This window comes from Carassius gibelio, chromosome B3, assembly GCF_023724105.1.
Source record: "Carassius gibelio isolate Cgi1373 ecotype wild population from Czech Republic chromosome B3, carGib1.2-hapl.c, whole genome shotgun sequence".
NCBI lineage: Eukaryota > Metazoa > Chordata > Actinopteri > Cypriniformes > Cyprinidae > Carassius > Carassius gibelio.
In genome coordinates this window covers 6,340,757-6,356,656 of record NC_068398.1, presented here as the reverse complement: position 1 = coordinate 6,356,656, position 15,900 = coordinate 6,340,757, and the positions used below count along the sequence as shown (strand labels likewise).

General features: G+C 38.8%; 3 protein-coding genes across 5 annotated transcripts in view; 2 read left to right on the top strand and 1 right to left on the bottom strand.

Moving 5' to 3' along the window:
- LOC127952586 (major histocompatibility complex class I-related gene protein) overlaps nucleotides 1–15,900 on the top strand; it is a 76,966-nt gene that overhangs the window by 35,986 nt on the left and 25,080 nt on the right. Inside the window, exons 6-7 of one of the 3 annotated variants that reach the window (XM_052551225.1) lie at nucleotides 5,681–5,725; nucleotides 5,902–6,358. The exons of 1 other annotated variant lie outside the window; for it this stretch is intronic. In XM_052551225.1, coding sequence (XP_052407185.1) covers nucleotides 5,681–5,725; nucleotides 5,902–5,924 — 68 coding nt within the window. In that variant the 3' untranslated portion in view covers nucleotides 5,925–6,358. Of the gene's footprint in view, nucleotides 1–5,680; nucleotides 5,726–5,901; nucleotides 6,359–6,613; nucleotides 6,716–15,900 lie in introns of those variants that run through there. One more of the 3 variants, XR_008152980.1, reaches the window with a different exon arrangement.
- The window catches only part of LOC127952589 (major histocompatibility complex class I-related gene protein-like), a 57,237-nt gene that overhangs the window by 16,773 nt on the left and 24,564 nt on the right, over nucleotides 1–15,900 (top strand). The gene's annotated exons all lie outside the window — the stretch shown is intronic.
- The window catches only part of LOC127952618 (jupiter microtubule associated homolog 1-like), a 94,623-nt gene continuing 91,243 nt past the window's right edge, over nucleotides 12,521–15,900 (bottom strand). The window contains exon 5 of the mRNA XM_052551274.1: nucleotides 12,521–12,642. Coding sequence (XP_052407234.1) covers nucleotides 12,527–12,642 — 116 coding nt within the window. The 3' untranslated portion in view covers nucleotides 12,521–12,526. The remainder of the gene's footprint in view (nucleotides 12,643–15,900) is intronic.

Here is a 15,900-nt window from a genome sequence, read left to right as displayed (position 1 = left end):
GCAACCAAAAGTCTGTCAACATGACAGCAGTGTGATAAGAGGAAATTAATCAGTGAATCAAATGTCAGTTATTCAAACGTCTGATAAAGCAAAATGAAAAGCAACAACAACAAAAATAGTTAATTTATTGTATTTCTATAGGACAACTCTGTTTCTTTAGGTGTGATTAGGGATGTATAGTTGTATATGTAGTGGTATAAATTCAGGCCACACTAACATTATTTGTTTGTCCTTGTGTATCCACAGATTCTCACTCACTAATAATTTTGTCAACATATATATCTGGACAAACACCATTTCCTGAGTTCAGTGCTGTGCTGATGTTGGATGATGTGCAAATAGCATATTATGACTCAAACACATGGAAACTTGTCTATCGCTCTCACAATGAATCAAAATACTATGATGAAGAGCAAAGCGATGCTGAAACTGTATTTCGTTTTCAATATAACAACATGAAAAATTTGGAATCCCATTATAATGATCACTTCAATCACTCAGGTTAGTCCAAGCAACATACTGATAAAGCCACATAATAAACATTTCATAACAAATGTAACTCTTATTTGTTTATGCACGAAGCATACAAAGCTTTTGACAGCGAAGTGGTAACAGATACATGTTTCATTCATCCATTCTTCTACAGGTGTACATGTTACTCAGAGACTTGCTGGATGTGAATTGTTGAACAATGATAAACCAGGTCCAATTCATATCTGGGATGGTTTTGGTGGACAAAACGTTGGGGAGTTCACCTTTGACATTGAAAAAAAGGCAATCCAGAATAAACTGCTATGGAAAACATGGGACCAAGCAACACAGCTTAGTGTAAAGTTCATGCATCAAAATGTTTATCATCCTATTTGCATTAAAACCTTGCGGAGGTTTCTGAACATGGAAAAGAACAATGTGATGAGAAAAGGTGAGTGAGTCAACCTGATTAACCTATTCATAATTCAAAAAAACAAAAACATTTTCAACAAATATGGAACAGACAGCTGTGCTGACAGAAAGCATCAAATGCTTTTGAATGCTTTATGAATCATGATTATCATAACTGAATGACTGATGCAATGAACACAACAGTTTACCAGCAGTAACACTTCTCAATCTTCTTTGTAGTGAAACCCAGAGTCAGACTCATGAAGAAGATGCTCCCAGACTCTCAAGGGCTTCAGATCAGCTGTCTGGCCACTGGTTTTTACCCCCGTCACATTAACCTGACCCTGTTCATGGACGGTCAGCCTGTGGATGATGATCAGATCACAGGAGGAGAGATTCTGCCCAACGGAGATGGAACTTACCAGATGAGGAAGAGTTTGGTGATCAGTAAAGAAAAGCTACTTCAAGAACATAAATACAACTGCACAATGCAACGCCTCAATCTGGACAACAAACTGGACATTTCATCTGGTACAAATATTTTGAGTGCAGGGACAACAAATGTTAAATTTAGTAAAAAATAAAAAGCATGAAAACAGATTTACCTGTTTGATTCAATAGTTTATAATGTCACTCATCTCAAAACGTTTCAGATGTGGATGAATCTGACCCAGGATCCTTCAGTCTGTCTGTCGTGATCATTGTGCTGATGGTGGTGTTCGTGGCTGTTCTCATCATAACTGCACTCATCATATGGAAGAAGAGACAATCTGCAGGTATGTTTTTTTTTTTGTTTTTTTTTGCATCTAAATTTCAAAGAAGAAAAGAATCCAAACATCTGTTCCTTTGGAAATAAACCTTCACCATATGCAAGTTCACCATATGTAGTTTGATATTTCGTTAACGCTTTAGATTACAACTCGCAAATAATTTCTGTAATTATAGTGTACCTATAAAGAACGTACATTTAGGTATGGGGACCAATGTTACATTTGGGGAATAAAGGGGTAACAACCTGTAAAATTACAAATCATTTATACTGTAAGTATTTTAAAACTTAAGGGGCACCTTATCTAATATTACATGGTATGTATGGCCTAAACTTACGTTTGGGATTGATTTAGAAAGACAATATACTCTTTATAATTTTATAGGGGTATTTTATTATATTATTTTATAATTTTTTATTTTGTTTTATATTTTATAATTTTATCATTTATTTTATTTTTTTTATTTTTTAACCATTCTGTTTCTCATTACTGAACAACAAAACTGGACAGCTAGTGAGATGAGTTAATGAGTTTCTGCTATGATCCTACTTACCTTATGAAAGCATATTCGTCGATCTCATCGGAGTCACACCAGCAACTTCCCAACACCTCTATCACCAAATAACTTTGCATGATTACCATCAAGGTTCAGTGCAGTTTAAAACAAGCTTACTACTTTTCAGCTGTTCGCAGAAAAAAATACATGATACAACATTTGTATTTCAGTGGATGTATACTGTGATGTTTTTATAGCAAAAAAAAAAAAAGGAGAGGGTTTAATTTGGTGATAAAATAATTACATTAAAACTAGTGCAATAGTTTTCTCTGTAATTGCTGTGCAAATATACACTTGTTCTGTGTTTAAGTCCAACTTGTTCCTCCCTTGTCCCATGTAGTTACAACATTTGCTGGCTGTAAATTAAAGCGGCGCTTGTTGTTACCTCCTTGTTCCATGTAGTTACAGGGTAATTGGCTACAACAAATGCTGTGGAATAATTGTTTATACAGTATGTCATACATACATTATATATCAGGTAATATATCAGTAAACATGCTGATTATTTTATTTAATTACAATATTGTTTGAAATTTACTATAGGAATACTGCAAGGTTAAAAGAACCCAAAATGGGTTTTTAAATATAAATGACACACTATATGACAACACAACACAGGCAACAGTTAATAAAAGATAAGATAATAAAAGATAAAAATGTATTACACCACTTCAGAAAAAAAAACAAAGGAGCTCCATACTTACACAGATTTCACAGTTAAACCAAAATCTTTTAAAAAGCTTATTTAAGAACAAATTCAAGATTTAGTTTGAATTGTTCATGTTTTTCACCGACTGACGAAGTTAAACTATTATGGCCAAACCATCACGCCAATAAACACACAGTAATAAACACTGAAAGTCCAAATTAAACTTTGTATCATAGTGAACTGACAGGATTATACCGTGATTGATTTAACCGTTTTGATCCACGTCCTCAAACACCATTTTGACCAGTTCAGTTTTGCCAAGTAAATAACAGTGTCAAGGTCCAGAAAAGTATGAAAGATATCATCATAAGCCCTATTCGGACGGGACTAGTTTTACAGGAGGTCGTTAGAGAAATCTGCGTTTCACAGACGTACTTGGTGATTTTAATCCCGTCCGAATCTGCCACGTCTGTGTTTTTCTCACACAACCTCTGTGATAATTCCAGAGCAAATTACCTACTGTTTTTCAGCAAACTCAGTGATCCTCTGAGAAAACTAATCCCGTCCGAATGCGAATGTCTGTGATTGCGCGTGATATTTTATTTCACAACGCGTTTCCTTGTGTGTTTTGGCCAACGTGAATTACCGTAGATGCTCTTACCGCGCGGATGTTTGATATATTTGCTTAGCGGCAAATAAATAATAACAAAAAAATAATACAAATAATAAAATCAAGAGCAAGATCGCGTAAACTGTTAATACCGGCTATTGTAATATCAGCATCAGGTAAGATTACTCACGCTCATTTATGTACTCAGTGACATAATGTTTTAATTACATTTAATAAAAAAAAAAAAAAAAAAAGGAAAACAAGTTAATCTAAAGGAACCACACATTAACATGGTTTTGCTATACTAGCCATTTAGTATTTATTGTGTAATAATACTAAGGCAATCATTCTGAATGAATGCAATGCACGCATGCAGAGCGCATGATCTCTGTGACGCCCAGATGCACAAATCAGACCCTCCCACCTCTGTGATAAACACGGAGATACTAGTCCCGTCCGAATTGGTATATGAAAATCACAGACGTCAGGTGGTAAGAAACGAAACTCAAACGTAGTTTAGAAAACTAGTCCCGTCCGAATAGTACTATATTGTCCATCTGCCATCAGTGGTTCAACCGTAATGTTATGAAGCGACGAAAATACATTTTGTATGCAAAGAAAACAAAAACCATGGCTTTATTCTACAATTTGTCTCCTCTATGTCTGTCCGCATCACCGTAGAGCCATTTTGGAGAATATGAGCTGAATGCAGGCAGCTTACACTCTTCTGTGTCAGCCGTGCCACAAGGATGTGTTTTTATGTGTATTTAGTGATTTGAAAGAAAACAGTGCATCCTTGATATTATACCCGTCATCACCTACTGTTTAAATTTTCCCATCAAGAGTTGTCCTTATTTCTGTTATTGAACAAAGTAAATATCAGATAAAAAGGAGTCCCAAAAACAGAAATATCTGATCATCATCCATATTGCTGTTTATATTGCACTTGTGTTACCAAGGCAACATCTGACGGATTTCTATTGAATTCCAAAGAGCTCCGTTATCAGCTCCACAGTGGAAATGAAACCGTGTCCGTGCTGACTGGTTCGGATCGGCACGCAGGGAATAGTAAAGCAGCTTAACCGTGCCAAGAATTCTGGTCCGAGAACGGTTTGTAATCGTGCCGCGCCGTACCAGGCTCACATGGAAATACGTGTTTGTTCACAGTTTCTCATCCCGTTTGATGTTTTTTCTATCCCCGAACTTTAAACTCATTGACACACCTTGCACATTCTTGAAGTTAAGTTTTGACTGTTTAAATTATTAGATTAACTGTTTTGGACTGCTGTTCTGAACTGATTGTGTCTGATAGCCAACGTATTGCACCAGGGCACTGTGCTTCTCGTACCGTACGGCGAGAGTGACTGATATTACCAAAATAAAAACGCTAAATTTAAGTCAACTGCAAATCCTCATTAGAAATGCATCACCACACAAAATAAACAGACACTCAATCCTTCCTACCACACAAAACCAGCAAATGTAATGTGTACATGGCAGCGCTAGCAGCAAATTACAACAGACACTTCAAGACAAACAAGCAGTGCTTATAGAAAATATAATTGGCACAGCGGCCTAGTAAATGTCCTCACTTCCGTTATTTGTGGCTTCCATTATGACATGAATAACAGCTAGTTTATTAGCAAATATCTTTTTTCCAATACAGATCCCACAGTGGGTTGAAGTTGTCTTATAGTGATAACAAGGCCCCGCCCTATTTAGAGAAAAGATATGATTGGTCAATTTTTCTGTCATTCAAAATTACTCCCCCATTGATTTACTATTGCTTGGCCCTCATAGATGGGCCACCAATCACAGAGCTGCAAATGCTAGGCGGAAACATTCATATACTGTACTTTATGGGCGGTGTTCATTAGCCTATTCACTGAACAGACAGATTTGGAGAGTTTTTTTTTTTTTTTTTTTTGAGAAATTGTATTTATTTTATTTATTTATATGATGTTTGTCAAATTATGAATAGCTGAAACAAAATTATATATATAAAGTACTATAATTTAAAAACATTTATTTACAAATTGTAAATATTGTTTTTACAGTAAGTTAAACCCTGATGGTTCCCAACTGGTAATTATAATTACCACAACTATATGAACAACTATAATTACAAAAAAGTTAGGCTGGTTATAATCTAAAGTGTTACCGATATTTCTGTATTGTTACTCTTATCATTACGCTATGTCATTCTTATTCAGGACGAGGATCTGAGACAACACAGAGTGATTATTCACTTGCTTCATGTGAGTACACCTTTTTATGACATATTTACAATTAAATATTTAAAAGCAATATTTATTTAGCAACATTTAGATTTTTGATTAGGTTTATTTAAATTTTAAACTTTATACAGATGCACATTTTAATTCAAGAAACCTTCTAGAAATTAAACAAAAATATATTTTTTTCTTGATTTCAGCTTCTGGCCCTGATGAAACGTGAAGCAAGTCAAGACAATACATATGAAACAGCATTTGATTGGTGCATTACACTTGGTGGATTTAATGACCAAGCGAAATTAGAGGAAAATGATAAATGAAAGTAATATAGATATGCAACCATAACAGATAATATACAGTCTGTAAAAATAAGCTTGTGTGACCTGAAATCATAATATTGTTAAAGAACATAATTTTATTACTAGTACATGCTGATTTGTTTAATTATTGTGTTATATTTCTGTATTCTAAAAATGCATAACAATGTGTGTGTGTGTGTGTGTGTGTGTGTGTGTGTGTGTTGGTAAAAAGTAAAAGAAAAAAAGAAGTTGTTTCCTGGTTGCCTTAAAAAAAATTTATTAATTGAAACTAAGATTTTAAGTTGATTTTGTTGTTTCAACTAATATTTGGTTCTTAGAATTAAATATTATTTGTTAACTTGTTGTTTTGTTGTCATAACTTTGGTTTAATAATGTATCCACTTATTCAAGCAATCAACATGATTAGTGAACTTTCAAATTTAAATTCACCCAACTGCATAGTTTGTTATAACAATTACCAATAAACTTTAACACAATGACAAAAGCTTTTTGTTAACTAATCACCCTGCCATATCAGTGAGCACATATAAACTTAAGTTAAACCTTCATATTTATTACAACATTCCTGCCTGTTCTCATTGTTAATATGTAGGTATTTGTACATAATGTTTACAGGCACAAACCATACATTTTTGTATGTTTTTATTGATGCTGAATCGTACTATTTGAAAATTAAAAAATCGCAGTGGAACTAGTTAATATATTTTATACTGATTTTAAGAAAATTGTTAACTGGTGTCTATCAATCACTAAAAACACACATTGAAACACATAATAGCCTTAATTTAATAACAAACTGCTAAACATGCAGGCTTAAAGGGATAGTTCACCCTAAATTCTTATGTCAGATTTATAGAATTTTATATTTATTGACATATAATGTTTTTTTTTTTTAGATTACTGTTATCAATCTCAGACATGTTTGTTCAATAGTTTGCAAGGGTAAATGGAAACCTACATAAAGAGATTGTTCCACATTATTAAGCAAGTCACAGTTCTCATGAAATATGGTGAGGAAGAAAGATCTTTCTGAAGATGAAAAGTATGAAACAATGCAATGTCTGGCAAAAGGCATCAAAACAAACAGTATTTCACGAAAAGCAAATAGATTATTGAACTGTCAAAAGATTTGTGAGTGACAGAAGATCTTGGTAAGATGAAGATTAATTAAGCAAAGTTTCTGTGTGAAGCTACTGGAGTCTCCAGATCCTCTCCATGCAGACTGACAGTTGTGTTAAAGATGTGTTTCAGTCACTGCTAACCAAAGATCACAAAGAAAAACCTGCACAGTGGCTGTAGAAACACATTTACAAACTGTTTGAAACGATTGTATTTCTGTAGCATGGGATAGTGTGTTATCCTGCATGAAAATCCTATTATTTCTGAGAGTACTACTGTACATTTTATACCACAGCAGACAATGGTCAGTTATGAACTCCACATATCTTTCAGAAGTCATTATGACACCCTAAAATTGCCTTTCTTCTCATTTCCCAATACTCCAACTCAAATCATCACACACCGCCTCCTTGCTGATGTTTCGGCCTCATTGGAATGAGATGGTCATTCATCAACTATCAGAAATCCATTTATCTGGACCATCCATTGTACTGCAGCATTTGTAAGTGAATAAAACTATTGAAAAACAAGTGTTCATGTGTTTCTACAGCCCCCTGGTCTCATCTGCTTCCAGCTATTTTTAGCTGTATAAAACTGCTCTTTTTGCAGTTTGATTTAGCAAATTGGTGTGTTTTACCATATTATTTTAATCTATTATCTTAATAATGGACACACTGGTTTGTAGTGCGAACAGTTACCATTTCCTATTTTCCTATTTCCTTTCAGCGGGTAATGAACTGGAAGTCTCACCCATAGGCTTTTTTCCTCGTTGAAAAATAAAGTGGATGGCAAGTTATCAATGTATACAGCAGTTTCTTATTCACTTTCATATTAGCTTATTTCTCTTTCTCCCATACACTAATTTCAGTACTATTTATATTATATATATATTTTTTTTTTTTGTTACTGGCTTTAATGTTATTGGTTGTTGTCTTCACAAGTTAGAATAATGGAGGGTTTTTGTCATGATGTTGTGTTTGTTAATGGTTCACCATCACTTTCTCTCCTGCTATAGCATGATGGGAAGTTGTGGCCTAGTGTTTAGAGAGTTTGACTCCTAATCCTAAGGTTGTGGGTTTGAGTCTTGGGCTGGCAATACCATGACCGAGGAGCCCTTGAGCAAGGATCTGAACCCCCAACTGCTCACCAGCGCCGCAGCATAAATGGCTGTATACTGCTCTGTGTGTGTGTGTGTGTGTGTGTGTGTGTGTGTGTGTGTGTGTGTGTGTGTGCGCACTGTGGATGGGTTAAATGCAGAGCGCAAATTCTGAGTATGGGTCACCATACTTGGCTGTATGTCATGTCACTTTTTCATTGAGAAAATGTGCATGAACTGAAATACATTCCTGCATGCATTGTGTCAAATTGTGTGGAAAAGCCAGTTGCATTTGAGAGTTAGTGTGAACTTTAGTAGATCTTTCAGCATTGTCTAATGTGGAAACAGCTCTCAATCTTAGGTTTGTTTTTAAAGCATGCCAAGACTTTCTGTACTTTCTTTTCCAAGTAACAACTGATGAAAAAGTACAAAATTGGTTACACGAATGGTTATGGACTAAAATTTGATTTGGCAAATTGCCCTTCGATCAAACACAAACACAGTGAAAATCATATCTTTTTGCAATTTTGCGCAACAAATCTTTTTTTTTTTTTTTTTTTGTCCTTATTCCTTTAATGATTTACTCCAGGGCAGATTAAAAGTCGATCTGAATCTCTCATGACATTATTCCTGCAGGAGCGGCTGAAACGGACCTCTTCCATAAATTATGTCCCCCGGCAAGGCTTCCACCTTCTTCCCCGGCCTCCTCCCACCCCTCGCCCGTCCCGACGATCCCACCTATTGGGAAATGGACCGTAGCTGGATTGAGGGAAGCGCTGGGCAACTCAGACATACAGGCTTCGCAAAAAATTAACAAAGCGGAGCTGTATGATCTGTACGTTTCCCTACAGTCAACTCCAAAAACGACCCACAGGCAGAGCAAAGCCAGCAGGGCCCAAAATTCGCCTGTCCAGCTACCACCGTCGTGTTCCCGCACAGGATCCGGCTCGCTTCGCCCATCGAGCCGCAGGAACAGGTCTTCAGCGAGCCTAGGCCGCGCCCCAGATTCCGCCATGGCAGGTTCACACCCACCTCTCGATGAGGCCCAGCCCGCCACCACGGTTTCTGCTGCCGCAGTGCCGCATGCAGCCGGGCCCAGCAACTTCCCCACAGCCACTCAGTTTCATACTCCTGCTGTACATAACCCTTTTTCTTTTCAGTGGCCTACAGCCCCTGTTGGAGACACTAGCGTGAGACCATCGCTGCTAGCAGCACAGACCCAAGGATACCAACAATTCTACCCACAAGGTTATAACCCCGCCCACTTCCAGTGGCCTGCGGCTCCAGTAGCTCAAACAAGCGCAGGCCCGCCTCCACTTGCAGTTCAAGCCCACACTTCAATTTATAATCCCCCTTTTTGTCATACCCTACAACTAACTTTCCTTTTCAAACCACAGCGGGTCATCTAAGCATGAGGCCGCCACCGACATTCGTATCCCCTGATAATACCCTTCCTAGCTCTCTCATACAAACTAAATCACCCTATTCTCTCTTCACAGCAACTCCGATGCCTGTTCCGTCCAACGCAGTCATCATGGAACCACCACCAGTATCCCAAAGTATCCGCGCACAGATCCTATCAGGTGCGGATTTAAAAAGGGGGAAAGAATGGGCTGCTAGTAGCATTTCAGTGCATTGTGACAAAGACGCAACAGTGCATTGCATTAACAAAGGCCGTTCCCATTCACCGGCTCTGATGCCACTGTTAAGGCGTCTCACCTGGATTTCAGCTTGCGACCAATTTATCATAATTGCTAAACACATCCCTGGGTCAGAAAACCAAATCGCTGACTCCCTGTCTCGTTTTCTGTTTCAGAAATTCAGGACGCTGGCTCCAGAGGCGGATCAATTCCCAACTCCAGTACCTCGCTATTTAGAACTAATATTCCCGTAACCCACCCGTTAAAAACCCTGCTTGACACATCACTCGACACTATCCTCAAAGCAGTTCCTTCCAGAACCCTCTAATCCTACGTGATGGCTTGGAGATGTTTCAAAACATTCCATGTCTCTTATAACATGTCTTTCCCTGATTTCTCTCTTCTTTCAGTCACCTCTTTTATTTCCTACCTTAATAGCATTAAGGGCCTCCAAGTCGGGTCCATCAAAGGTTACTTGAGCGGCATCCAGTTTTTCCATAAATTGATGTAGGGCATCCTTCCCCCGAGATAAACAACTCACAAACCTCCCTCCTGATCAAAGGGATTCAAAGATCACAGCCCACCCGTCCCGACGCGAGAAAACCCATAACGTTAGACATTCTCAACAAATGCATTCGCGCCCTCCGCACAGGCTACCAGCCCATCAGTACCGCTCGCACACTCGATGCTATGTTTATCCTAGCCTTTTTTTTGTTTTCTCAGATGTTCGGAACTCGCCATCACTTCCAACTTCGACCCAAAAATCCAACCCACCATCTCAGACTTATCAGTAATAGATGGTGAATCAATTTCATATTTGATTAAACAAAGTAAAACCGACCAAACCAAAAAAGGCCATTTCATATACATTTTAATCTCTCATCGCCAATCCAACCATACCAGTCAGTTCTGGCATATTCGCAATGGAGAAGCTCTCAGGCCAAATCTCCTCTGAAACCCCTATTCATAGATGAATCCAAAAAACCCGTGACACGTTTTTGGTTCCAGAAACACCTCAAAGCCGTTATCCAACAGTCAGGCATTCCAGTAAAGATTTTTTCAAGTCACTCATTCCGTATTTGGGCAGCAACTTCAGCAGCCCAAAAAGGCCTCTCCCAACAGCAGATATAAGCCCTTGGGAGATGTTCCTCAGATGCTTTCCATAGCTATATCAGGACCAACCGATTCCACATTAAAAAAGCTCACCAAACCCTTATTGAATGAGGAAAAAAAAAAACACCCCTCTCACGTTTTCTCTTTCGTCCAGTGAGCATTGGGCCTCACAGCAGACGCAGTGTGAGAAAATCTCCAGGCCAAGCTCTCACTTTCCTCTTTCCTGTTTTCTCTTTCTGTCCAGCGAGCATTCACAGCGGGCACAGAGAGAACTTTCCCGGTAGAGCACTTACATTTTCTCTTCCGTCCAGCGAGCATTAGGTCTCAAAAGCGGACGCAGTGTGAGAAAATCTCCCGGTCAAGCTCTCATTTTCCCCTTTCCTGGTTTCTCTTTCTGTCCAGCGAGCATTCGGTCTCACAGCGGACGCAGCGAGAACTTTCCGGTAGAGCATTTATGTTTTCTCTTCCGTCCAGCGAGCATTAGGTCTCAAAGCGGACGCAGTGTGAGAAAATCTCCCGGTCAAGCTCTCATTTTCCCCTTTCCTGATTTCTCTTTCTGTCCAGCGAGCATTCGGTCTCACAGCGGACGCAGCGAGAACTTTCCGGTAGAGCATTTATGTTTTCTCTTCCGTCCAGCGAGCATTAGGTCTCAAAGCGGACGCAGTGTGAGAAAATCTCCCGGTCAAGCTCTCATTTTCCCTTTCCTGATTTCTCTTTCTGTCCAGCGAGCATTGGTCTCACAGCGGAGAAAAGCAAGAGAAAGGCAAAAAAAAATAAAAAAAATATAGCCTGATCGATCCCTGTTGCAAGCCGGCAGGGCCTGTCAGTCCAGGTACAGTGAGCCGCCATCACGGGCCCACTGGCCAAACATTCAGACCCTTTCTAGAGACGCCAGCCCGCCAAACGCGGCACTCATTTGAGGGGGTCTTTTAGTTCGGCGGCTGTCCTCTGCTCTTTAGCTTTTTGGGGGAGTACTCTGGGTTCGGGCCGAAGTCCGAGCTCGGAGCCCTCCCTCCCCACAGCACGCCAAATACGCATTAAACTTTACCTTCTCAATTGTATGTAAGTGTGAACTCGTGAAATGATGTTTTATTAACAAAGTTCGGGAGAAGCACGTGCAGATAATTAACACAGGTGGAGAGCACTCAGCAATCAATGGTAAGAGGTTTGTATACAGCAGTCTCACCTCAATTCATTTGACAGTCTCGCAGCATCCCCCCACAACCCCTTCTCCACACTTCTAGTCCTAAACTCTGGGTTCGGGCTGAACTCCGAGCTCGGAGCCCTCCCTCCGGACAGCATGCCAAATACGCATTAAACTTTACCCTCTCAATTGTATGTAAGTGTGAACTCGTGAAAGTGCTTCTGTCAACACTTCTCTTTTTTGCAATAGAAAAAATTAAGAGACGGTGTAGGACAACAAATTTCCATGGCTCACGAGAAGAGTGAAGGAAGGGGATTTCCTTTAAAAAAAGGAGGAAAGAAAAAATAACGGAAAAAAGACAGAAAGAGCAAAGAAAGTTGATTGAATGCCGTTTCAGCCCAGGATCAAACTGGATTTGCCACCAGGTGGGTTCCTCCGGCCGGAGGGGTTGCTGGCAGCAGACGGATCAGAGGGCTGTGCGGCTTCCTCTTTCTGCTCCACAGCCTCCTCTAGAAAACACAGGGGCGCCATTGGCGTTGACAGACTTCAAATTATCACATAAATTACATTGTGCAAGTCCAGAACAGAGAGTTGCAATAAGGCAAAAAACGGCCGGTTGCCGATCGCGTAAAGGACAAAGTTGAACGTTGACGAAATATGACGAGTAAAATTAAAATGACACTGCAGTATAACTAATCAATGAACTTACAATGTTATTTAGAAGTGCACTTGTCAGTCCCTCCAGAAAAATGCGATCGCGTGATTTAATGCATAATCAGCCAAGGGCCACATATTTATGCGGGGGTCGCATTTTTTCAAAAACGCCGCACTTTTGCCGCAAAAATTGCCGATTTCAGGAAGCAAAATATGCGGAGGTAGCATGATTTCATAATAACAATAATTTTCGTTGCAAAAAAGTCACATATATCTCAGCAGAAAGTTGAAAAATGTTGCATTACTTCACACAAGTAAATCGCCTTTATTTCCCAATGGGAACCTTATGAATTGACTTAATTGCATGACGTGAACATCATCTGCGAACCCCAAGGTGAAACCAGGGTGAAGGACGCAAATCATTCTCATCTGCCAACAAAAATAAGCGCAAAAGACCGCGCAAAGCAGTTACCCGGTGTGTTACATGACAGTGGGGGCAAATTATTTTGAGAGAAGGATGAGGATGACGAATTATAGGCTAGCGTTAGAGGCTACACAGTTAGTTTTCATTTTCACATTTTTTTGTTACAAAATAGTACCAAAACCTTACAGTTAGTATGTAAAATAGTTTACATTGCAGTAAGAGATTGCACTTTGCAATTCCTGTAAAACAGCATTTGTATATTTGTGTGTATATTTTATTTGTATTCATTTTTACAGAAGTTTTTGAATATTCCTTTTGTAAAGCTGGAGAACTTGTTTGACTCAATGTTTTGTAAGTTTGATCCATGTGTTAATTAAGGTCTGAAATAAAACAGAATGAGAACTTAAATATTATGTGATTTAGTATGCTTGCTTATCATAGGAAGTCATAAGAAATGACTCATTACAGTAAGGTAGTAGCCTAGTGAGAACAGGGTGTTGGGGGGGGGGGTCACCTTTTTTTCTCTTTTTCATCAAACCGCAGTTTTTGCAAGTTCCCGCAATTTCATCGCATAAGATTGCAAAAATATCCCGCATATTCCATCGCATTTTTTAAGAAAACCTGCCGCAAAATCAAGGATTTTTGCCCGCAACAATCACAAAAATAATCCGCATTTTTCTGGAGGGACTGACTTGTAAAACAACAACCAGGAATTTGCAGCTTTCTTGTAAGCATATCACTAATGGCACTAAGATAACAATTGATTAATGCATTAAATCCAAAGGCCAAATTCTAAATTAACAATGAACCATGAGTAAACACTTCAACGAATATAAATACACTGACTTACAAGATTTGCGGGATGGATGAAAATGTTTTCTTGTAGGCCTATTTTATTTTATGTACTTTATGAAAAATGTATTCTTAAACTCAGTGGCGGCTCCAGACAATTTTGATTGGGGGGGCAATGGGGGGCTCCTGGTCTTTTCAAGGGGGGTCTCATGAAAACCAACAAAAAATACAGTGGACATGGCTAATAACTGCATATTTCTGCTACTAAACAACAAAAACACCTTTGCAATGTAAACAAATGACAGGCTACATTTGTTATTCATATCCTTCACACTGCACTTTTATGTCAGGTATATTATGCATTTTTATTGACATTGATATTTTTACATTTATTTCCAGATAGATATTACTGAGTTTACAGGCTAAAGTGGTCTTGCTGTTGTAAAAACTGTTGCTATTGTAGAAAAAATATTTGCATCACATTTAAAATCTGAATTGTTTTTATTTTTATAATGATAAATGTGGTTTTATTAACAAAGTTCGGGAGAAGCACGATCAGATAATCATCCAATTTGGCACAGGTTCATCTCGTTTAGCTAATCATCTTAAATAGCACGCAAGCGTATATATATCCAGTCTTCCTACCTCCTGTCCCACGACAGTTTTTCGGCAGGACAGTTTTTCGGCATAGACCGTTTGTCAGCATTCGGTTCGCTCTGTCCGTCATCTTATCACAGGCCCAATCTTCCTTCCGACGAAGATATCTATCCGCCGAACACCAACAAGCGTCATCGCGTCAGCTGCTCTTCTCGCCAAGCCACACGTTGTGGCCAAAAGCTCGTGCAAATCCTTGAGCTCGCCTCACTCGACAACACGATTTTCTCGCCAGGACCGGGCTCTCTTATAATGCTGGATCGCAGCCGTGCTCCAGTTCTCAGCGCAGTAAACCTCTCTCGCTTTTTCAGCCGTGGCGCAGTTCGACGCTGCCTCCACTAGCGGCGAAGACCGTGCGTTGTTGTAGTGGCATGTCGTTCGTGAAAGAATCGTTTTTTTTGAATGAATCTTCTAGGCGAACGAATCGTTCTCAGTTTACACTCATTCATGAAGAATTTTTCAGAGTTGTCATCCACAATGAGCGAGTTTCATATGAGTCTCAGAGATCGAGAGCTCTCATTCGTGAACGAAAGGATTAAACCGGTATACATGTCGAGTTGATTAAACGGATACATGTCGTTCGTAAACGCAATGAACTGGTACATATCTTATCTTAACAAAATTGATGAGAGTAAACCGGGTCAGTTAGCCATTTAGCATGTCAATCTTGCAAAATGTAAAGCGCAGTTATAGGTACTGTGCACATATTGTTTACATATTTAGCATACAAAAGATAAATTCCACGTTTAATCCCCGATTTATGAACGTGAATATATAGATCAATATATGAACCGTCTGACCAAACAATTAAAATGCTAATCATGCAAGAAAACCTCGTGATTTGCTCATCTGAACAATTTAAATAGACGTTATATATAGAATGCGCTTATGAAGACGCCAAAATTTGTTAAACGGCGTTATGACTTAACTCTGTCCGATGACGATGCCACTTTTTAACCACGAAGCAAAGGCTTTTTGCAGAGTTGTCATCCACACCGAAATGTCTAAAGACATTACATTTGCTTTACTGTGCATGTTTAAACCTCACTGAGATGATACAGACATAAGTTTCATGCAATTATTCCGGCAGGATCAATTATTTAGGGACATATTTCACCATTTACTGGCATGATTATTCAGAATTTTTCACGCTACTGCCTCGTGTTTGGCTGCAGAACAACAAGCGTGAGTAAATTTTCTATCGTCTTTTTAGGACTGTTATATGAAAAGCATGCAAAGTAAA